This window comes from Onychomys torridus, chromosome 4 (genome assembly GCF_903995425.1).
Source record: "Onychomys torridus chromosome 4, mOncTor1.1, whole genome shotgun sequence".
NCBI classification, from domain to species: Eukaryota; Metazoa; Chordata; class Mammalia; order Rodentia; family Cricetidae; genus Onychomys; species Onychomys torridus.
Genome location: NC_050446.1, coordinates 128,995,947 through 129,019,863, shown reverse-complemented (window position 1 = coordinate 129,019,863; position 23,917 = coordinate 128,995,947). Strand labels below are relative to the sequence as shown.

Genomic DNA, 23,917 nt, shown 5'->3' with positions numbered 1-23,917 from the left:
ATATATATATATATATATATATATATATATTTTTTTTTTTTTTTTTTTTTTAAAGAAATTGTAATTCCCCAGGAGTTTTAGGCTGAGGACCCAGTGCTAGCCCGAGGAGAAGCTTGTCTCTATGCTGCCTCAAGGAGAGATTTCACATTTTCTGACAAACTTGTTATACCACATCACAGGCAAGACTGGAGTGAAAGCAGAGATAGATGGATCCACAAAGGCCAGGACTCTCAGTGTGTGTGCCTCTTACCTTCTATGTAACCCTGATCCCCATGTCAGGACTCAGAAGACACAACATTGCTCATCTTCTCCAGTGTGGCCGCACTGAACACTTCTCCTTTCTCTGCTTTTGACCATTTCTTATCTGTTGACTTCTGTGAGCCTAGATCCTCAGGGCTGCCGGGATCCAGTCTTTTCAAACTGTCCTGACAGGAACGAGGCATTATAAGGAGGTTCTCATGCCCCTCACTTTGGCTATCAGAGTTGAGACAAATGTCCCCCAAGGAATTGGCATTTCCCCAGGAGTAGCATGCTGGGAGAATAAAGGGGACTGTGGTCTGGTGCCTGCCAGACAGAGCGTTTGTTTCCTGGACAGGATTCACAAGGCTCTGACAGCCTGCCTGAGGGATGGGGAAATGTCTTTCTGTACACTGCGAATATGTGTTGCTCTGATTGGTTGATAAATAAAGCCGTTTGGCCTATGGCAAGGCAGCTTAGAGGCAGGTGGGCAATTCAAGGAGAGAGACAGGAAGAAGGCAGGAAGAGACGCTAGCAAGTCGTCTAAGGAGCAACATGTAATGGGACGCAGGTAAAGCCATGGAACATGTGGTAATACAGATTAATAGTTACGGGCTAATTTAAGATATGAGTTAGCTAGCAAAAAATTTGAGCCATGGCCATGCAGTTATAATTAGTATAAGCTCTGTGTGTTTACTTGAGGGTCACGAGTGGGAGAAATTTGTCCCAACCACTGGCAGGCCAGGACACAGGAAATCATCCAGCTACACCTGACCACCTTGCTGGAGAGGCTGGAGCAGAGGCAAAGATGGTCCATGAGGAGCAGAAACCCACTTTGGCCAGAACCACTTGGTTCTCTTGCCCTCTATTAACTAAACTTTATGTCAGTGCTCTCAAAGGCAGACTTAGATTGGGTGAAATCACTGAACCTGTTTATTTGTCCCCATTGCAGCCACTGAATAAATCTCCCCCGGCACCCGGGCTCTGCTTTTCACTATTACATGCCTGTTTCATTGGCCTATTAAGGACAAGTGGCCAAGCCCAGCTTGTTGAGCTGCAGGGGACCAGGATCTGACCCTGGAGACAAAGGTAACAGATACACTAGTTTCCCTGATCTTTTCTTTAAGGCTTTTCCTTCCATCCAGCATCAGCATTAAGCTGCACCCTGCCTCCTTCCCTCCACACTAACTTCCTTGTAAGAATACTTTCACATCATCCACAGTTTAATCTTTTATGATCTGTTCACTAGCAGCAGCCGGGATGCCTCCAGCCACCCTCCACCCCTAAGCCTTCTAGTCAGATAACAAGATGCTCCTGTTTCTTGTTACCTAGTCCAAGGATGGGCTGTTAGATTGTCAGGAGGGGCACCAGTGCCCCCAGCTCATCCTTAAAGGACCAAATTATCTAGCTGTTTCAGAATCACCCCAGGCTTGGATTTTTGTTCCTTCATATGGTTAATACAGACTGCCTGGGGCAGGTAATTTTTAAAGAACAGGTTACTTTCTTGTAACTCTAGAGGTTGGGAAGCTCCAGGGCATCCAGCCAGGCCTTCAGGCTGTCATCCCAAGGAAGGCAGAGGGACAATCAAGAGGGACCAGACTCATTCTACAGTAGATCTTTATGGTAACAATGATCCATTTCTGAGGCAGAACCCTCTTGCCCAAATCGCCTTCTTCATTTGGGTTTTGTTTTCTTACTACTGTAGCACGAACTGTTAGAAGGTCTTATTAATAAAAACAAACCTGGAGCCAGGTACTGGGGTGAATGTTGGAAGATCACAGACAGAACAGGCCACAGCTAACCTCACCTCACCAGTTCCTCAGCTGATTCTGTTTCCTCAAACTGGAAGCCTCTGAGTCCTCATCCAAATGGCTCTCAGCTGAACTGCTGCTCAAAGCTTAACCAGCCGAGAGCTTCTAGCTTCTGGTCCTCACGCCTTACATACCTTTCTGCTTCCTGGGTGCAGGGGTCCTCTGCAAGAGCAGTACTGGCTCTTGGCTTTTAACCACTGAGCTATCTTTCCAAACCCTGATTTGGGCTTTTGGGACAGCTTCATGGCATTGCCCAGGCTAATTTGGGTCTCACTGTGTTACCCATTTCCTCTAACAGCGTGATAACCAAAGGCTTGAAGAAGAATCCTTGAGTTATTTGCTGGGATCTTTTTGCAGCAATTTAAATCTAACTTGGAAGCCAGGCCTGGTGGAGTAGACCTTTAACCCAAGCATTTAGGAGGTAGAGGCATGAGGATCTCCATGAGTTCAGGGCCAGCCTGACCTACATTCTGAGTTCCAGGACAGCCAGGGCTATTAGAGACCCTATCTCAAAAACAAAACAAAAGAAGTCTACTTGGAGGTTAGAGAGGTGGCTCAGTGGTTAAGACTGCTTGCTACTTTCAGAGAACCCAGGTTTGGCTCCCAGCATCCACAGCAAGTACCTCACAACTGCCTGTAGCTCCAGCTGCAGAGGGTGACGTCCTCTTCTAGCCTCAATAGGCACCTGCACGCTGTCAGCAGGGGAAGCCCACAGTGGGGCACACACAAATTAAAAATAAATCTTAAAACAAGTGTCTTTGTTAAGAATTTTAGAAATTATATATCCATCCATCTTTAAGCTTATTTATAAGCATTTACCAAAAATATCACATTGCAAATGCTGACCCTTGAAGGTTAAACGATCTCTTGTACAATTCCATTAATCCTGAAAGTAGCCTGTTCTTGCATGACACTTCCCTCGGTACTCTGGCACATGAGTGCCATCTGCTGGGAAGTTAGTGCACAGGCCTTCCAACCCTAGGACACACGTGGTGGTCAGGATGAGAACTATCCCCACAGGCTCAGGTATGTGAGCACTTGGCCCTGGTCAGTGGCACCATCAGGAGAGGTTCTGAGAAGGTTCGGCTTTGCTGGAGGAAGTAGATCACTGTGGTGGGAGAAGGCTTTGAGGCTTTACAGCATCCCCCACTTCTGGTCCAGTCCCTCTGCAGTATGCTTCTAGCTGGGATCTCAGCTTCCTGCTGCCATACTTCCCATGCCGACAGACTCTAAACTGTCCCTCCTTTACTTGTGTTGGTCACACTGTTTCATCACAGCAACAGAAAAATAACTGATATGTGTGTCTCTTGGGGGTGTATGTGCATTCATCTCAAAAGTAAGTCTTGCTTTTAAACAGTGGCTTAATTTCTACATCTTTATCAATAGGAGCATTTAAACACAAAGCACACAGACTTACACACACACACACACATAAAAACACTAAATCTTTAAAAAGCAAAAAACCCTCTTTCCTTGCTTGAAATATCAGCAGCTACTTCATTACATTTTATGGGGGAAAGGGGGCATGTAGAGGTCAGAGGACAATTTGGAGGAGCTGGTTCTCACCCATGTGGGTCCCCGAGATCAAACTCGGCCCACCAACTTGGTGGGGATCGCTCTTACCCACTGATCCAGTCTTAAGGTTTCTTTCTTTCTTTTTAGTTTGTTTTGAGACAAGGTTTCTCTGTGTAGTTTTGGTGCCTTTCCTGGAACTCACTCTGTAGCCCAGGCTGGCCTTGAACTCAGAGATCGGCCTGCCTCTGCCTCCTGAATGCTGGATTAAAGGTGTGTGCCACCACATCCAGCTCTAAGCTTTTCTTGAATTCCTTTTCACAAGCTGGAAAGGAGTAATAGGGTGGGAGCTCACCCTGAGGTAACCTCTTCCTGTAGCCCAGCTTCCTAAGGTTTCTTAAAAATGCAAATTGCAACAAGAATTTTAAGATGATAATACAGAAACAAAGACCGTTTAACTGATTTTAATAACATGACATAAAGCCCCTAAAATTGATATAATCATTATGCAAAATACATACATGAATACTGTCTTCTTTCAAAAATATAAAATAAATAAGCAAGACATGTGAAAATAGGCAAGTTTCCATTAATTAAATGAAAAATTTAAAAAAAGAATGCTTTCCTTTCGTTTCATTTGAAGAAGGGAAATTATTATTTAAGACAATATTCAAGTTTATTAAACAAGGTAAAAAAAAGTATTAGAAAATGTTTAGCTTTCATCCGCCTCAAGGTTTATGTTGCTGCCAAATTTTGCGTATAACTGTACTTTCAAGTCAGCTAATACCCGCTGGATGGATGCCACTCTGGATTCTAAGGCGTCAATCTCTTCTTGCAAAGTTTTCTGGAAAAGAAACAGTTTACATTAACTGGCTTCTTCAGCTGGATGACTTATGAGCACGAGGTCTGGAATTATATTTGTCAGGAATTTTAGATAAAGAACTCTAAACTGGTCAGGAGCAGACTGACAGTAGTATTAGACCCAAAACCAAAGTCGAAATGTGCAAACATTTAACTCAGGCCAATACTAGCTCATTGTGGGTGTCAAGGCTGCATTCTCAGTCTCTGCTGAGACTTGAACTCGAGGCCTCTAGAAGAGTAGCCAGTGCTCATAACCACCGAGCCATCTCTCCAGCCCCTTCGTAAGGTTTATAGATGCAGATTCCATGCCTGGAAGGTTCTGTTTTAGGAACCTGAAGCAGAGACTACCATTTTAAGTAACACTCAAGCTAAGGAAGCAACAGTATCGGGCCAACCGTCACCAGCTTCTCACCCCCCCCACCCCCACTGGCTGGGAGCTTCAACCTGGGAACCACGCTTCTCTTTATCTCCTCAAAACAAGCTTCTAAATGTGAACTAAGACTTATGCATAAGATTGCTCACTGGAACATTATTACTTCAACAAAATATCGGAAACAAATTAATGCTAATAAGGGCACAGGGAGCAAAGCAATACCCCTCCACACAAGATAAGGTGGCCTCAAGTAAGTCCTAAGACAGTGGATGTCGGAGGCCTATGTGGTTCCCGATCAGTGTGCTGAGTCAACGAGCATCCAATAGAGAAAATGTTCCTGCACAATGTTAACTGCCCAGGTGTTACAGAGGTGCATGGAGAGGAAACGGGGGAGGTGGGGGCTAACGGAGAGACAGGTTCACCACTGATGGTGGCATCAGATGATACGGCTCCCAGGTATTCCTCTCCATAACATGCTAGTGCATACTCAATGTTTTCACCTAGAAACAAAGTTCTGGGGGCCAGAAGACTACAGCCATGTGCCATTCTGGTAAGTCCTGGATCTAAATTATGCTGTGTGGGTCACTAAAACCACACTGGCAAAGTGCTCAGGGCCCAGGATGCTGCACAAATCCCTCAATGTTAGGAGGCACCACTGTTCCCCTCCACCTGCGACTATGCATGCTGTAGACAGACGCACATGCTTCCTGATTTGAGGATTTGATTCCGTCACCCGGCACAAGGCTCCCACACACCTTTGCTTCTTCTAACATTTCCTGGGTTTCCTCTTGAGAGTGGCTAATGAAAACGTCTCCAATCTGGTATGGGATCATTAAGCAGTCGTCATCTGCTAGCATGATGTCATCGCAAGCGTCTTCTAAATTCTGGAGGTGTTTCTGTCAGGCAAGAGAACCACCATGAAGACACAGCCAAGATTTCCTGACAGAACCAGGAGCTGACGAATGCAGGGACATGGGCTCTCTGAGGGACCAGTGCAGAGCAGCTACTGTCACACTTAGGAGCCAGCACAGCATCCTCCGGGGAGCTCTGGAATGTACCAAGGCTCTTCTTTCTTTCTCTGTGGTGCTCAGCAGGTATCCATGGCCACTCACTTCTATTTAACAATTCCCCATGCTGCAAACCCTGTCATCCCACAGAAACAAAAACCAGAGCACCAGAAGACACACCTTCCCCTCAGCATTGCTTGCCCAAGAGGGTGTAAGCACATAACAGTTAAACCCGATACGTGTACTTGAACCAGAGCACCTAACAGAACTCCAGGAAAAGCTGAGCACAGGCCTCGAGAATTACAGGACATGCAGCGGCAGCTCAGTGTCCCTACATTTGTAGGGCTCCAGGGTCACAAGTGTCGTTTTATCCCCAGGCAAATCCTCAGACATGGTATAGAACTGTACTGGAAACCGCACTGGACTCAAGGGCCTCACTCACTGTGACCCCACCTCCCCTAAGAGCACAGATGAGCTCTTGAGCTAGGCTTCCAGTCACCTCTACCCAGACCGGTCAGCAGGCTGAGGCACGACTGAGTTTGAGGATAGCCTCAGCTATACAGTAAACTGTAGGATCGGGACCCTACCTCAAAACAAACGAACAAAACCAGACTTCGTGTTAACTGTCCAGACAGTGTCACCAAGGACAAGGCACCATGAGGAGGCTAACGCTTGCAAACTACAGTTCAGTTTTAAGGGTTACAGTATAAACTGCTAAAGCACATGTGTATCCAGTACCTTCTTTACTTCTATCTCCTCCTTTAGCTCTGTGACTCGACTCGTATTTCGAGCAAATTTGTTTATTTTTTGCTGATCTTCGAAAGTAACATTGACATCTTCTACAGCCTGAAAAAGAGATTGAGTTTTCTGTAGAAATTCAATCGAGAAGTTACAGGTGGCCATCTTACACTGTGTGGCAATGACCAAGTACACCACCCTTCCTCAGACAGCTGAGGAGCACAAGGCTCTAAGACCTCACAATGTGTCTTCTTACTAATTGTTCGTGACTCTACCATCTTCCCCATTATCCTGTAGGACCATCTGTAAACAAATGTTTGAAATATAAAAAGGCAATTATTAAAAGTCCTAATAAAAAGAAAAGCCAACTTTGCCCAAAAGGCAGAATTCCCCGAGCTGGGCCATTTTTTCACCAAGACATCCCCAGGAAGCAAAATGTTATGTAGTCATTTTAAGAATGACTTAGTGACTCTCACAGAGACTGTTTCTAAGGTAAAACACACATGGGCATGCTGTGCTGACACACTGCTAGAGTCCTCACACATTTCAATAGCTCTGGTCCACACATTTAAACTTTGTATTTATTCTAACATAGTGATTCCACCACAGGGTGATGGAAATTGAAGGTTTCATATTTCACATTTGATGTGACAGATCTTCAGACACAGCTGAGTGTTTAGACAACACCAGCTCCAGGGGCTCTGCAGCCCTCTTCAGGCACATGCACGTGCACACAAACAAAAATAAAACCTTTCACAAAGAAAAGGCTCTCACTGGGGCTACTTATATATAGTCACATTTGCAGATACCATCGCGTATTGAACTAATAAATGCAGGGTCAGTAAGACTCGCTTGCTCTTCTGCCAGTAGCAGAAGTGACTATACCCACACTCCACTGTTCCGGGTCTCTTGTAAGCTGTGGCATAAGGCGTGTGTACACAAACTTTTCCAGAAAGCAGCCTGTGGATAGACAGGCCCAGATAGAGACTGAGGCCTCCCCTTTAGCAGACCTCATCCTAAGTAGCAACTCCGCAGCACTAAGTACGTCAACAGACCCAAAGTACATGCCAGAAGAGCCCTTCCCACCCTGGTGCGCAGAGCGTGGAGGTGCAACACTGTAGTTTTTATCAACACACAGAGGAAAAGGAGACACTGAACAAACACCAAGGTGGAGAGACCTGGCACCTTTGCTTCTGAGAACTACCAATCTCCTAGACAGAGAACCCTGAAGACATCCTCCTTACCTTGGGCGTTTAGTGTTCTGTTTATACAGTGAGCCTCCAAACCCTAGAATGCATTTACACATGAGTCTGTCATCATGAGGACTTTAAGGGAATTGGAAAGGCTCTAATGCAGTGGTTCTCAACCTATAGGTCACAACCCCTTGGGGGTTGAGCAGCCTTTCCACAGGGGTGGGGGAGGGGGTGTCACCTAAGACCTCGGAAAACAGATATTTACACTACAATTCAAAACAGTAGCAAAATTACAGTTATGAGGTAGCAACAAAAATAATTTAATAGTGGGGGGGGGGGGTTCACCACAGCATGAGGACTGTGTTAAAGGCCCGAAGCATTAGGAAGGTTGAGAACCCCGGCTCCAGCAGGGCCTCTATGACAAGCAAGCGGGGTGAAAGGTTTCTGAATTGCAATCTGAAGTGATCCTGGAATATGACAGATAAGACTCAGAAACATCTGGATGCCAACGAGTGTTGGAAGTTGGCTACTTTCCATCCTTCTGGAGCAGGCATTTCCCGGTGTAGCCCTGCCGAACAGCAGCCACATGCAGGCACTCAGCAGCCTGGGACCCAGTTCCTTGAGATGGTTTTTCTCCCAGGGTTGAGGACTGTAGTCAGTGAGTTAAAAGCATAGTCTACTTCACTCTGAGCCAGGAGGTGATCCCCAGCAGCAGCTAAAAAAGTGGTACCTGTGGTCCCTAAAGGCAGTGGCTCCTACAACACATCGTGCTCCTTTTGAAGGTGCTAGGGATTGAACCCACGGCCCTCACATGCTGGGCAAGCATTCTACCATAGCTGCACCCCGACCCCACTTCTACATTTCTTGAACCACATTTTGGCAGGGAGATAGTAACTTTTAACTGGGGTGCAAGGACATCAAGAAGTTGATTTAGGCCCCAAAATCATATATGCAAAATAGGTAGGCACTGCAGGGGTGTCCAACCTTTTGACATTGTGACATGATTCCATCTACAAATGTGTTGGGCTACATTTACAGATATCCTGGGACCGAAGACTGCAAGGTAAACATGCCCAGGATACAGCATGTGCATTCTCTGGAAGGGTCTTGGTAGCTTTCATTGGATTTTCAAAGAGACCTACAGGCCTAGAGGGCTAACTACACCTATCTTAGTCAAGCCAGACACAGTGACTGCGGACAGCAGTTGTTTTCTAGTGAAGAAAGGCAGGACGGACTCCAAACCATGCGCGTGGAACTTTAGGTCATTCGCTCAGTTCCTGGAGCCACCCCTGATCTGTCATCTGTAAAATGAAGAAGGTATTTCCACCTTTGCAGGGATGCTGAAATGAGAACCAAGCACAGGGCCTGGGTGTGCAGTCAGCTGTCAACAAATAACAGCTAAGTAAGTACTTTGCCCACTCAGTATTGGTTCCAATGTGCAATACTAGGCTAACTCAGTTGGTAGCGTGCTTGCCCAGCACATGTGAAGCCCTGAGTTCCATTCCCAGCACTGTATAAAGCCAGGTATGGTGGGACAAACCTGCAGCCCAGCAGTCAGGAGGCGGAGGCAGGAGGATGGAGAGTCCAAGTTCATCCTCCACTGGATAGTGAATTTGAGGCCAGCCAGAGCTATGTGAGACCCAGTTTAAAAAAATTGAAAGAAGGGAAGAATGGTAAAAAGGTGCATTACAGATTAAAGGAATCCTGCTATATGAGACATGAGTTGCTTTAGATTCAAGAGAAAAGTAAAACGTCCTGAACCCTGACTATACCCTTTTCTTGGTAGCATCTTATGGGACTGGAAGAGGAAACAAACCATACTCCCTACTGAGTGTAGGTATGGGTGCCCAGAAAAAAAAAGTTCTCACCAATTTCAGTTGGTAGTCAGATCTTGAAGTTCCAGACCAGCCAAGGCTACACAGTGAGTCCTTGTCTCAAAGACAAAACCAAGGACAATCCTAGTGTTTACCATGAAAGTAAACAGTATAGCTGACATCTGACGGCCCAATCTAACAAAAGGGCAAAAGGGAACCTGTTTCCTCCTTAGCTAAATCACATGGCCATGAACCTTACTTTGCTACTGTCTAACAATTTGTGGGTGACAGACCACCAGAGTGAGCAACTCATCCTGATCCTGAAGCCTTCCCAGTCTATGCAATCATTCGCTCTTGACTAAACCGGAAGGGCTGACCATCATCAGTCAGTGGCCAGACGCAACAAATCCGTGGCACTGGACAGCAAGAACACAAACGACATTCTAAATGGGCATTAAACAGTGGAATGGGAGCAAATGTCTGCAGCCAGGTCCCTCTCATCAGAGACCCCGCCCTTACACACACACACACACACACACACACACACACACACACACACACACACACAGACCCTGGAGTGAGGATGAGGATGCTATTTAAATCCCAGCTTTTCTTCTGTCCTTCAGTTTCCTCATCAGCTAAATAAGAATAAAAACAGACTCTCCCGAAGGGTTTAAATGGCAGGAAAAAAAAAAAAAAAGTATAAACACTAAGTAGTTCACCAAATACACTGTAAAAGCCCAACAGTTATCAGCTGGTTTTTTGGTTTTTGTTTTTTGTTTTCTTCCTGCCATTCTCTTTTCTCTACTTAGACTGCACATCTGCAAACACTTTTGGGTTATAATGCCCACATGTTTGTAGATGAAATTTAAAAGGTCTTATTAATAAAAACAAACTCAGACCCAGATATTGGGGTGAACACTGAAAGATCAGAGAGACAGAACCCACCACAGCTACCACCTCGCCAATTCCTCAACTGATCCTGTTTCCTCAGACTGGAAGCCTTTGTGTCCTCATCCAAATGGGTCTCAGCTGAACTGCTGCTCAAAAGCCTAAAAACTTAACCAAGCTCTAGTTTCTGGTCCTCACACCATATATACCTTTCTGTTTCCTACCATCACTTCCTGGGATTAAAGGCATGAATCACCATGCCTGGCTGTTTCCAGTGTGGCCTTGAACTCACAGAGATCCACACAGATCTCTGCCTCTGGAATGCCAGGATTAAAGGATGTGTGTGCCACCATTTTCTGGCCTCTATGTCTGTGTAGTGGCTGTTCTGTTCTCTGACCCCAGATTAGGGTGCACGATATATTGGGGAACACAATATCATCACATGTTAGTTTAGCTTGATTTCAAAGTATGACAAACACGGATGGATAGCCATATAGATTAGTTGCCTATTATCAATGAGGCCCTGGATTCACCCCCACCAGCACACCAAAAGCCAGATGTGGTGGCAAACACCTGTGATTCCCGCACCTGGAAGTTGGGAGGTGGAGGCAGGGGATCAGAAATTCAGAATCATCCTTGACTACATAGGTAGCTGTGGGCCAGTGTGGAACACACACATAAGACCACGTCTTTTAAAAGTGTGATAAAATATCACACTGAGCTCCACGCACCAATTATCAGGTGTCGTTTTAAAATGAAATAATAAAGAGCTGTGATTTGGGAACAGACAAAATTACCTGACACAGCATCTTGCCAGATGAGTCACCAGGGAACGGCTAACTGTAAAGTGCGGGAGCGGGGTTGGGGGGACCCGTGTCCTTCCACGGGGGCTGGAGAGATGCTGGGGAGCCGCCACACTCCCTTGGGCCGACCCCTCCAACGTCCACAAACACAGTTTTCGCCTGAAGGGCACAGGCGCAGCGAGCGTGGATGGACGTGGGGCTCCCGGCAGAGCACAGAGGCTGCGGTATCAGCTGTCCCGGGATGGAGACCAACCCGGCCCCCGAGGAGACGCACGACCCGGGCAGGTCAGACGCTTTCCCTCCCGGTGAACCGGGATCACAGCAGCACCCATGTACCTAGCGCGGGCCCAGCACTGCGCATCCCGTGGCCCCGGCCCCTCGGAGACCTCATCTTCCCAGGCCTCCGGCCACCAGCGCCCCGCCACTCCTCAGATCCCCCGCCCCGCATCTCCTGGCACCCCCGCCGCCGCGCCCACGCCGCCGCGGACCCCGGCCCGGCCACACTCACCGCCTTCTTCATGGTGGCCGCCATCTTGGACTGGACCACGCCGCGCGGGGGAGGGACATCCTGGTGCGCGCCACCCCCCTCGAGGTCCTTCGCGGGCCCCGCTGACCCAAACTCCCCTAAAACACAGCACTATCTCCACATTGCTTCGAACTGGGTCCCTGGCCGTGATTCTAAGACAAGGACTCAGGAAGGAACTATAACCTGGAAAGACTTGGTACCTTCCCATTAAAGGGACAGGCAGCTTCGCTCTCGGCCGGCTTAAACACCAAGTGCCGCCCACAGTCCGGCCAGAGATTCCAGCCACGGGCAGCAGGGGGAGCGCTAGCCAGCTCTGCGGACCCGGAGGAGTGAGAAATTCTTTCTGCATTAATTCAACAAGCTTAAACCGAGAAGCAACGCGACCTAAAAAGGAGATACGGAGGCTGGGGGCGTGACTCCGGCTCCTTCAGTACCGTGTTTACACTCAAGCATGAGGACCTGAGTTCGATCCCCAGCACCCACATGAAAACCCAGTGCCAGGGGAGGCGGGGAGGGAGGAGGGGGCAGCTACAAGCTGAGGCACTGACATGAGGGCCACACTTGAAGTTGTCCCTAGCGTGGCTGCCACTGACCACTGCAGAGGCCACTAGAATGGAATGAGCAGCCAGGAGAGGATGAAGCCAAAGAATGACCCCAAAAGGATCTAGAGCAATGTAACAGACTCAAAAGCTCAGATGACACCTTATTTTTATTTGTTTATTGGAGACAGGGTGTCTATATGTACGTCTGGCTTTCCTAGAACTAGCTATGTAGACCAAGCTGCCCTTGAGCTCACAGAGATCCTCCTGCTTCTGCCTCCCAAGTGCTAAAAATCAAATGTGAGTTCCACCATATACAGCTGAAATGAATTCTTTTAAGTACTTTAAATTAAATTGGTTCAGCAATATGTCTGCCACTCGCTCAAATATGTTAGCCTGAGAAGGCTGTCCATCTAGAGGCCTGATGGGCACCGGGCTTCAGCAGCAGCACAATAAAAGCATGGCACTGGGCTGGGTACTCTGTGCATCTTTGACAACCCCTCCTATGGCTTCTTCAAGCATCAGTCCTCACACCAGGGCATGCAAAGGACGGAGGGGGACAGATCTCACCTGTCTGCTTATAATGCAGTAGTTGTCAACCTTCCTAATGCTGTGACCCTTCAATACAGTTCCTCATGCTGTGGTGACTCTCAACCATAAAATTATTTCATTGCTACTTCATAACTGTGATTTTGCTACTGTTATGAATCATAATATAAATATCTGCTATGCAGGATAACTGATATGTGACCCCTGTAAAAGGTCCTTCGGCTTCCATAGGTCATGACCCACAGTTGAGAACCACTGTTATAGCCTATAACGTACCCTTTGATTACAGTCTGTATCCTGTCATGACAATGCAATCCTGGCTGATTTTGTGCTTACCAGCAGGCTCTCTGGGTGTAAGGAACTCAGACCCCTCAGACAGAGGTTCTAACACACACCCCTGAAAAGTGCTTGCCGGACGCACTCTGCTAAGTTGGCAGTTGCTCACAGGAGCTGACTCTCCGCACCCGAGGCTCACTGTGGCACCACTTTCAAGGAGCTCATTTACACAGCACCGAAAACCGCAGCCCTTGGCTCCGTAACCTGGGGGCAGCTCAGAAGGGAGAGCTAGTGTCTGGCTGCAGTGGTCAGTGGAGACCCTGTAGTTGGCGGCGTGTTGACTGGACCAGGCACTGGGGATGCTGCCTGTCAAGAACAGATAAAACACTCTGTCCTCATGCAGACAGTACACAGACTGCAACAAAATACTTCAATAAGGACAGTGTGTCAGAAAGGGTGATTAGCATTAATGTGACTGACTGCCCCAGCAAGGACGCACAAAAAGACAAGGAATGTATGCAGCTCTGTAATTAGAACTCCACTGGGGAGGCATGGAAAAAAAAAGTAGAAAACACAAAATCAACTGGAAATGAATATATACTACAGTGTGTCCAAATACATCCCAGCTTTGGGCTGTGTCACACAAGGATAATGAGTGTTTTTGTCATTTTGTGGCAGTATGTATTGGGTGCCCCCCCCCCAAAAAAAACACCAGCAGCATAGCCCTATGCTCCCTCTGCTTGACGAGGGAGACCCCAAGTCTGAGCGACAGGAATGGGCAAATCTGGCTAGCATGAAGTAATTTGATCCTGTGCCTGCAGGGGGCGCCCAAGGATCATGACTGCATTCCCCAGGCATTCAAGTCTACATTCTAGGAATTTGTATTTGGTTCAAAATTTTTTTTTGTAAGTTATTTTGCCCTGACAGGGTTTGAAATTCTCATGTCTTCCCACAGCACGTAGGGTCTAACTCAAATTCGGAATCATGGCCAGAGTTCCTCCCTGATTATTGTGTAACACTTTTCCAGGAGAGTCTTGGACAAACATCTACTCACCCCAGACCAGGAACCCATGACAGAACAAAGGACGAACAGCACAAGAGTCCAGCTTAGTGAACACTGGGTTCCCCGACGTTACTTACAGGACTGTATGGGAGGGGTTACTGGGAGGAACACAGAGGACTCAAATGCCTTCTCGGTCCGGTCAGTACGCCAAGGTTTCAGAGCACTGCAGCTGACACTAAGTCTTTCCCCTGAGTCTGGCGAAGGGCTGCAGCTCCCAGGACTGGGGTTTGAGGTGAACTACAGAAAGATGTGAGATGATGGATTCTTTCTTTTCTACCTCTGCCCTTTCCCTCCAGAAGACAGGAGCAGGGTGCAATCTTGGATGGAGAGGCCAGACCCCTCCACAGACACAGAACCTTCCAGCACCTTGATATTGGGCTCATTCTTCTCCACAATTCTGAATACATTTCTGTTGCTTATGAATCACCAATTAACCATCTTGGGAGCTCTTTGTTATAGCAACATCGAAGCACTCATACAGACTCTCTCATAAGCACTCCCAACCCTGAAAGCTACTCTGTAGCTCTCTCTGGCCATTTCCTTGGGAGCTCTTTCTCTTCTGCTAAACCAGAAGCCCCAAGGGAAGCAGACCACACCTGTTCATTAGTGAGTAAAAAAAAATGCATGAAAGAATAAGCGGCTGTGTATTTAAGGGTTAGAGAGTAAGGTGAGATACAGAATAGCAGCTGGGGCATTCATTCAGTTACAATGTTCAAGAGTTCATATTCATGTTTGCATTTCCCCCCACACTTCACACACATTGTGTAGTACCACACACCTCTCACATCATTGTCCGTGGGCTGGTCGTCTGAACAACCTCCTCTTGTCACCAGGTGGCACCATGACTCCAAACATTAATTTTCCTTCTGTGCAAACCCTTAGGCACCATAAGTACAGCCAGGCAGGAGGACCCAAAATCAAGTAAGGCACACTCTGGGCCAAAAATAGTCATCTCTTGCTAGTTTCAATTTGTAGGGTTTTTGTTTTTTGTCTTTTGGTTTGTTTGGTTTTGTTTTTATTTTTGTTTTTTGACCAGGAAAGATAACATCTTTTTTCAAAAATATTGTGACTATATGGGATTTTTAGACCTTTATGGAATAGAGCTTTCTCTGCGCTTACTGTACAGTTCAGGGACAGAGTGCTTGCCTAGCATCCATAATGCTTTGAGCTCAGTTCCCAGAATCACAAAAAGTTTTTTTTTTTAAAGTAAACTATTATCTAATTAATCTGTTTACCTCAGTGGTACCTGGCCCAGCAACTGTGACTTTGAGAAAGCAATCATCATTTAGTATCAGCAGCTATTATCCGATATCAATTTGCTGGTGTGATCCATCCAAGTGGGGATTTTTTTCAGAACTATCCTGTACTCTGCACTTAGCCAAGCACCCCTCATCACAGGGCTGCTGTTCACAAATGGGTCAGATTTGCACTGGTGTGGACATCTTAGGTATTTGTGCTCGCCTAAAGCACTTTGTATATTTTTCTAGGTTCCATTTTTACCTCTCCATCCTAGACGTCAGACACCAACTATCCAGTATCCTTTAGAAAATACCAGATCAAGCCAGTCAGATTCAGCAGTGCAATGAAAACATCCAGGAAAAAATAGTTGGGGTGAGGGGCACTGTAGAGACTGGGCTCCCAGAGGCCAAGGCGCCCAGGCAGAGGGACCAGGAGCTCGGAAGCCACAATGAAAACGTCGACTTCAGTGACTCAGGCCCTGAGTAGGGAGAGTGGAGGAGCCAGCTTTCAAGCAAGGGGACTTCTGTGTCATTCCCCAAGTTTGCTGTCACAGCATGCCCCCAACCCGAGTGTCTGTACTGCCAGGCATTGTTTGCCTAGTTCTGATGGATCCTGCTGTTTGTATTGTGCTGTTTGCCTGAAGCACCAGGAAGAGGTTAATTTACATGTGGTACAACGTTGTTCCTTGAAACTTCAGCTGAGAAAATCAAGAAGGCCGGGGGAATATGGCAATATTCTTGAGGGTGTGGAAGGGTGTGGATAAACAGACAGTTCTGGGGTGGAATTCTATCTAAAAGGGAAAAAAGCTACCCTTTGTGTGCTGCTACAGAGCATGTGCACTCTGTGCTGATGTTCATGATTCCTGTTTTATGAATCCCACACTTTGGGAACTTGTGTGGTTTGTATATGTAAAGTGGATGGAGGTCATGATGAGTGACAGGCTGAGAGAGGACATCAAAGTCACTCTGGCAGAATATAATTTACTTTTCTGACTAAAATAAATCATATGGATCTCTCTGAAGACTTTAATTCTAAAGCGAAATCATCCTCTTTACTAATCTCAAAACAGAAGGAAAGAAAGAAAGTGTTTGATGTACATTGAACTTTGATAAATCTCTAATTCATACCAAAAATATAACCTTTAAGTCTAATTTTATGACATTAAAGAGAGTCCATGAGTAGCACATATTTTTAATTTCAAAAATGATCCCATTTCAGTGTATATTAGATTCAATAAGAGCTTTGTAGCAATTCTACGAACTGGATATGATGGTGGGTGATTTGTATTACTTATTTTAAGTTTTGTTGCAATTCTTCATTGATGGGTGTAGTGGTCTGAATGAGAATGGGCCCAATAGGCTCATATATTTGAATGCTTGGTTTCCAATTAATGGAACTGTTTGGGAAGGATTAGGAGGTGTGGTCTTGGAGGACATGTGTCACTAGGAGTGGGCTTTGAGGTTTCAAAAGCCCATACCAGGCTCAGATGCTCTCTCTCTCTCTCTCTCTCTCTCTCTCTCTCTCTCTCTCTCTCTGTGTGTGTGTGTGTGTGTGTGTGTGTGTGTGTGTGTGTGTAGAAACTTATACTGTGCATTCTCTAACTTTTTCCTTCCAAGAGTTCCAATATGGTGCTTCATTTGGGTATCTTTGCCTTCACAAAACTGAAGCAAACTTGGACTGCCTTAAACAATGAGTTTTAGACAATGAGGCTCCTGAGACCCCAGCTCTCAGCTGGGCAAGCACTGACAGACACAAGTGAGGATCCCTAAAGAGGAATCCAGCTCCAGCTGTAGGACCCTCACTGAGGACAGCTGCGGCTGGTCCAGTAGACCTGCTAGAGTGACCAGGTAAATGAATAACAGGAGACTGCCATTTCCCATTTATGATGTGATGGAGAAAGAGCACCTGGTAATGACTCAGATCCCACATTTGACTGTGGATGGTGGTTAGCTCTTTACTGTTTCTTTTCAAGTGTGTTGTTTGACTTTAGTTAGAGGACAGAGAGTGTGCTCTAACTAAATTGGCCTCCCTTGCCTTGCTCACCTGGGACTGGTGCCTGATGTGCAGGAGGTACTCCGCCAGGTTTGTTGATGACTCCTCCAAAGAATTCCATTCTGACCGGAGAGCGTGAAAACAAATCAAGCAATCTCTGGAGATGTATATTAAATTATTTTTCAATGGAAAATGCCACCACGGCGGAGGAATCTGTGTATGCTCCTGTGTAAACACACAGGATTCCAATTATGCTACGCAGGTCGCAGAAGCCTTGAAGCTGGAGCCAGCCCCTCCTCATGGCTTGCTGCACGTTGCCTAAGAATGAGAGCAGAGTGGAAAGCCAGCAGCAAAATCTCTGTTGTAAGAACAGTTAGGCAGTTGCTACCGCACAAAGTTTGCACGCACACTCAGCCGACAAAACTTTTTTGTTGTATTTAAGAGAAAAGGACTCTTCCAGAATTGATCTGGAATTGCTCCATTGGTTCTGTCTGATCATTAACAAACAGCTGTGGTGTATCCACATTCACTCCATCAAGAGTTTACTTTCCCTAAGGACAGAGGTACCTTATGTACCAGTCTCCCGGTAAGGTGAATGCTTACCGGTTCACTTTAAAGGAAAAAGGTTAGTCAGTGCTCAGTAATGTCCATCTGAGTCAACAGCCCACCAGATGAGTCAAGGCAGGCGCCTGACATACAAGAGCAAACCAAACTGTGCTTCAGGTCCAAAGTATTTGGCAGCAGGAATCCCATCATGAAATTTCCCCAAATTACACATGGGTGAGATTGACCAAGTCATACCAAGCAGGGAAACGCACAGAATAATTTAAAAATTTGAAACATAGATGGTACCAATAGAATGCCAAGAAAAGAGAAAGAAAAAAAGAAAGAAAGAAAGAAAGAAGGAAGGAAGGAAGGAAGGAAGGAAGGAAGGAAGGAAGGAAGGAAGAAAAAAGTCCATGGGTGGAGGCTAGACGATTAATTCAAAGATCAGACAGGGTTTAAAATCACTCTCAACTGCATAATGAGATCAAGGCCATCCTGGGCTGAGTGAAACCCTGTATCACAAAACAAAACTAAACAAGCAAATAAGAACAACAAAAGAAATCCCTGGCCTTTTTCATTGTCTGGTTTAACTTGCCTCTGGATCAGGCACTTACAACAGAACCTTCCAAACTCACCCTTCCTAATAACAGCTAATGGGTATGGTGGCCTCATAAGATCAACAATGCAGAAATTGAGGCAGGGGAATTGCCACATTCCTGGAACAGTCTAGGCTATTTAGGAACTGCCAGGCCAGCCTAAACTACAGAATGAGATCCTGTATTATTAAAAAAAAAAAAAAAAAAGATTAATAATCCCATTACTAATGGGCTACATGGTTATGGGTGCATGTGTCTCTTACAGAACTCAGTTCCCAGCACCCATGTGAGGTGGTTCACAAGCAATAGTCACTCCAGATTGGACACCCTCTTCTGAACTCCGTGAGTAGCCACACACATGACATAGGCACACACATACATATACACACAAACTAAAATAAATCTTTAGAACACCGACTTGTTAACCTGGGTGTTCATCCCATGCTCTTCCTCTGTTTTAGAACAAAGTAACTCTTGACAAGGAATCCATTCAAAAACACCTCCACCCCTGCGTGGCTTTATTAGAGACACCTTTATCCACACTTGGAATAAAAGTATTGACTGACCAACATGACCTACTTCTGCTCAAAAACCATTAAGCGAATGGACTCCATGAAGACAAAGGCTGTGTTTCACCTGAACTTTTAATTGTTCTTCTTGCCTGCCTCGGGATGCGCATGTAATGACCTCCAGTGTTGCCAATGAGGGAACTGGGCTCAGAGAAGCCAAACACCTTCCCAGGCCCACACAGCCAGTGAGGAGCAGAGACTTCCCAGGCCCACACAGCCAGTGAGGAGCAGAGACTTCCCAGGCCCACACAGCCAGTGAGGAGCACACACTTCCCAGGCCCACACAGCCAGTGAGGAGCAGAGACTTCCCAGGCCCACACAGCCAGTGAGGAGCACACACTTCCCAGGCCCACACAGCCAGTGAGGAGCAGAGACTTCCCAGGCCCACACAGCCAGTGAGGAGCACACACTTCCCAGGCCCACACAGCCAGCCAGTGAGGAGTGCAGTCATGGTTGCAATCCAACCTGATGAGGCCCAAACTATTATTTTTGTTGTATAAAACTGCTTTTTTTTTTCCTGCAAGGTGCCCAGAAGAGCATCCTTTGTGTTTACCAATCACTTCCTCAGAAAACAAAGAATGTATTGTTTCTAAACTCTCTGGGTTTTGCTGAGGAATGAGGAAATAATCAGTCATCAATTGCCTATTATCTGCTCATTAGGTGCTATTCAACATAAATAGCATTGTGTTATGGGTTACAGGAGGTAGAATTAACAAAAAGACAGGAGCTTACAAACTTGAGGAGATGTAAGCAGTTGGGCAGAAGAACAGAGGAGATTACAGTTTAAATAATCTGAGAGCCCCTTTTCTATAGCTATGAATACCGTGGGCAGTCAGATTCATGCCCAGGGCCTGTTCCTGTGGATTTCAGAAAATCCCTGTGGAGTAAGTGTAATTTTAGGAAGCATCGCTGTGATTTCAAGATACGGTGACTCTGGTATATGCACTGTTACATGGCTGAGCTTAGGTGACTCTGGTGTAGTTACATGGCTGAGCTTAGATTTGCCCTCACTGGGACTTCTGTAGTGGTCTTTTTCAACTTAATTCAACGGTACAGTTTACTGAATCTAAACGACATGACTTCAGCTGCTTGGAAGGCCCAAGGCGAGGGGATTGCAAATTTGAGCAAACAATTCAGTGAGACCCTATCTCAAAACAGTTGAAGATCTAGAAATGTAGTTCAGTGGTAGAGCACTTCTCTAGTGTACACGAGGCCATGTGTTCACTCTCCAGCACCACAAGCACAAATTACAGCTGTTTAGTTGAGCAGAAATAATGATCAAAATACCTGCTTTCTGTGTGGCTTCAAAGGACTGGGCATGTGATACATGCACACTACAAGGGAAGTTCCTACATGCCTCACTTTGCTGAGGACTTTATCTGTGGTGTCCTCACAGGAACCTCTGTGACTCCTGTCCCATTTCTGTGATGTTTGAGTTTGGCTGTGGACTTGGTTCCGACACTCTTTGCTCAAGAAATGAGAAGTCAGGCCTCTGAGTTTCCACAATCAAAAAATGGATCTGAAATTCTCACCCTACATCAGTCAAAGCTTGAAGCTTGAAACTGTATTGCCAATGCATTTATCTGAAAGAGTTTTGTATATCCTGGTATGGAGAATCAAACCTTTGCCCTCCAACAGGCTCCATAACACACACACACACACACACACACACACACACAGAGAGAGAGAGAGAGAGAGAGAGAGAGAGAGAGGGAGGGAGGGAGTCAAGTGTGGTTGCATAGTAGTAACAAAGGCTATTGGGGTCCAGCCTTTAATAATCTTTTCCCAGACTTTCTAGAAGAGATGCTACTAACAGGAGAAATAATCTGAGGGAATGAATCTAAGTCCACTGAGCTCTTTAGTCCATTCACTTTGTTCTTCTGAGACAAAATTTGCCTCTTCTCTCTGGGAACTGGTCTACATACCTTCCAAGCAGCAACTCTTTTTACAATACAATGCAAGGCTTTCAAGATCCCCACAAGAGCAGTGATAATCAGCTTCATTTGCAACCCAAAAGGGGAGTGAATAAAGGAGGTGGAGTCAATTAAGGGCTGGAATCAGATAATAAATCAGAAAGGGAACTTACGTGCTCAAACTATATTCTTTGAAGTGGTTAGGTGAAACGTTAGGAGTTTATCATGAACGTGCTCAAACTACAATCTTAGAAGTGGTTAGGTAAAAGAGTCTAGAGTCACTAAAATAAAACTGCCCCCCTCCCCAGTCACCATTTTCTGGCAGGGCAGGGGAAGAGCACTGGATAGTTAGGTAACTTGCTTTACAGCTTGAAGCACCTGGTATGAAAAAGTCCTTTTGTTCTAAGTTGTTTGAGGGGCAGTCTAATGGTGCCACTTGGACTGTGAGAGAAAGAGGGAGTCTGAGATTAATTTTCACAGGAAGCAAAGCTATGTACCTAACATCCACCTGGCCTAGGCAGTGTCTCCGTATGGATATTTACCTTAATTCAGGAGACTAGCGGGTGGTCTGGAGAGCCTATTTGGTTTGCCATTTGTCCTTGGATGCTTTTGTCTGGGGCTGGCCCTGGCTTTGTGTGCTTGCTAAAGAATATAATTGCAGAAGGCAGACATCTGAATTCTAATACGTAAAAGAAGCAGAAAGCCTGGAAGCAGGAAGCCTTGCCTTTGTGACTGTATCCAAACACCTTAGTTGTATATGCCCAAGGAATTAACAATTCACACAGTTTAGAAGTTCTTAGGAAAAAGAATCAATTTGGGAAGCTATGATAGCACACATGAAATTCATAGCAGAAAACAGCTGATATATTCAAAAAGCCAGATAACACCAATACTTCTTGAGCCTGGCTTCCTCTGGAGAAATCCATGAGTTTTCTAGGTGATAGCTTTGCCACAGTCAGCTGAATTCCTACTTCATATTTCTACATCCTGTAGCATAATAGAAAGACTAGGGTCTAAATAATCTTGTCAGGACTTGGTTAGGACTTCCCAGAGCAATACAGGTGGACTGGGCTAGACTTGGGAATGTAGTTGGCACTTAGAAGCCATTTCCAGATCTTTCGTTAGGAATTCCTGAGAGGATCCCTGACTGCATGACTCACAGAGGCTATGAAGTTAAGGAGGCATGAGGCCAAGGGAGAAGGTTGAGTTCCTGAGACTGTGTTCACTATAATCGTTTTGATGTTATGAACCTCTCCATGGACTGATGAATGAATGTTCCACTCAATGGACTTTCAATGAGCTTCCTGCTTTCCACTGCCATTCAGGATAGCAATGACTGAGGACTCCAGTGTACATGAGACATAATCTTCCATGAAATAGGAATTTTCTTATTTACTTCTATATATACACTAATAATTTCCTGTACATCTGAGTATCTATTGGGAATACATGAAGAAGTCCAGTACTAGCCAGGAGTGTGGCACATGAATTTAATCCCAGCACTTGAGAGGCAGAGGCAGGAAGATCTCTGTGAGTTCAAGACCAGCCTGATCAAGGAGAAAGGACTGCAGGAAAATCTATTTCATCTGAAACTTGTCTCTTCCTTGAACACACACACACACACACACACACACACACACACACACACACACAATAGCTCACTAGCTGAAATAACAAGACAATTCCCACACATCAGTCTTTACATCCTCCAGTCAGAAGAGATGGATGGAACAAACTCTCCCTCTAGGGATGTACTTTTCACCAAATCGCCAACAGCACAAAAACCACGTGCACCATACTCTATGCCAAATACCCAAAGGAAAAAAACATTCTGATCCCATCCTCACTGGGAAAGACATGTCATTGAAGGAATAGTTCCAATATTCTCACATATTCATGGTCAAGAAAAAGTGACATAATCAACTGGGTGGTGCTAGGCATGGTGGAATAAACCTGTCATCCCAGCACCTCCAGCGTGGAAGCAGGAAAATGAAGAGTGTGAGCCAGCCTAGGCTACGAGACTCTGTCTCAGGAAAGCGGTAGACATGATGATGCACGTGGATGTCTACACTGACGAGTCAGTCTGGGTCAGAAACTGTTGGATGTGAATGCCACTGGGACCACTGATGTCGGTAACAATGGGCAGGGTGTTTAATCCTCAAGCATGGCGGGTGATGTTGTATTTGCTTTCATCTTCTGTGTTTTTAACATTGAGCTGAGGTGAAATTTAAATAGATATGTTGATGCAAAATTCCTATTTTGTCACAAGCTCTCAAAAATATAACATATGATGATGCCTTCATACAGTATATGGCCTACACTACATGACATATATATATACAGTATACTATATATACATATAAGATGTATGTTTCATGGACACACAAAATATACATTTATAGCATGTGCTGTATGTACATTGCAGTGCAAATGTAAAAAGGTCTAGTAGATTATATCTAAATCATTATATATGTGTAACGACTGTTTTTTATTAACACTGACCTCCGAGGACAAATTTGAAATGATAACGTTGCAGCACAAATCACAAATCAGATTGCAAACGATTTTTCAGAAACAGCAGATGTTTACAGAAGACTTCATAGGGAAAAACTTGCTAGCGGTTGGGTCACAGTAACCTTAGGTCAGGTGACTGGAAAGCAGGGGAGGAAGTCTGCCTCCTGCCTAGGTGCTGCTGGCTTTGCATTGGATAAGCAGGAAACAATATGAGTCACTTTGAATCAGCAAAGACCAATTTCCTTCCCAGAATTAGGAAAGTGAATTCTATTCTAGCCAGCCACAAAAGCAGGATCGTGGATAACTCTGCTTGCTTTCGGTGGACCTTAGAAAGGGAATGGAGTTTTTGGGAATC

The 23,917-nt window shown here is 45.6% G+C and overlaps 1 protein-coding gene across 2 annotated transcripts; it reads right to left on the bottom strand.

The window, feature by feature from the left end:
- Positions 1–3,969: 3,969 nt before the first annotated feature.
- Positions 3,970–11,983, bottom strand: Pfdn4 (prefoldin subunit 4). Of its 2 annotated transcripts, none has more exons than XM_036183039.1 (4): positions 11,749–11,983; positions 6,540–6,647; positions 5,550–5,690; positions 3,970–4,404 (listed from the first exon to the last, which is right to left on the bottom strand). In XM_036183039.1, the coding sequence occupies exons 1-4, from the start codon at positions 11,770–11,772 to the stop codon at positions 4,273–4,275; spliced, it is 405 nt and encodes a 134-aa protein (XP_036038932.1). In that variant the 5' UTR covers positions 11,773–11,983; the 3' UTR covers positions 3,970–4,272. The 2 variants fall into 2 exon arrangements, with proteins under 2 accessions (XP_036038932.1, XP_036038933.1); XM_036183040.1 differs by lacking the exon at positions 11,749–11,983 and adding an exon at positions 11,235–11,606 and having other exon boundaries at positions 3,999–4,404.
- Positions 11,984–23,917: the final 11,934 nt, after the last annotated feature.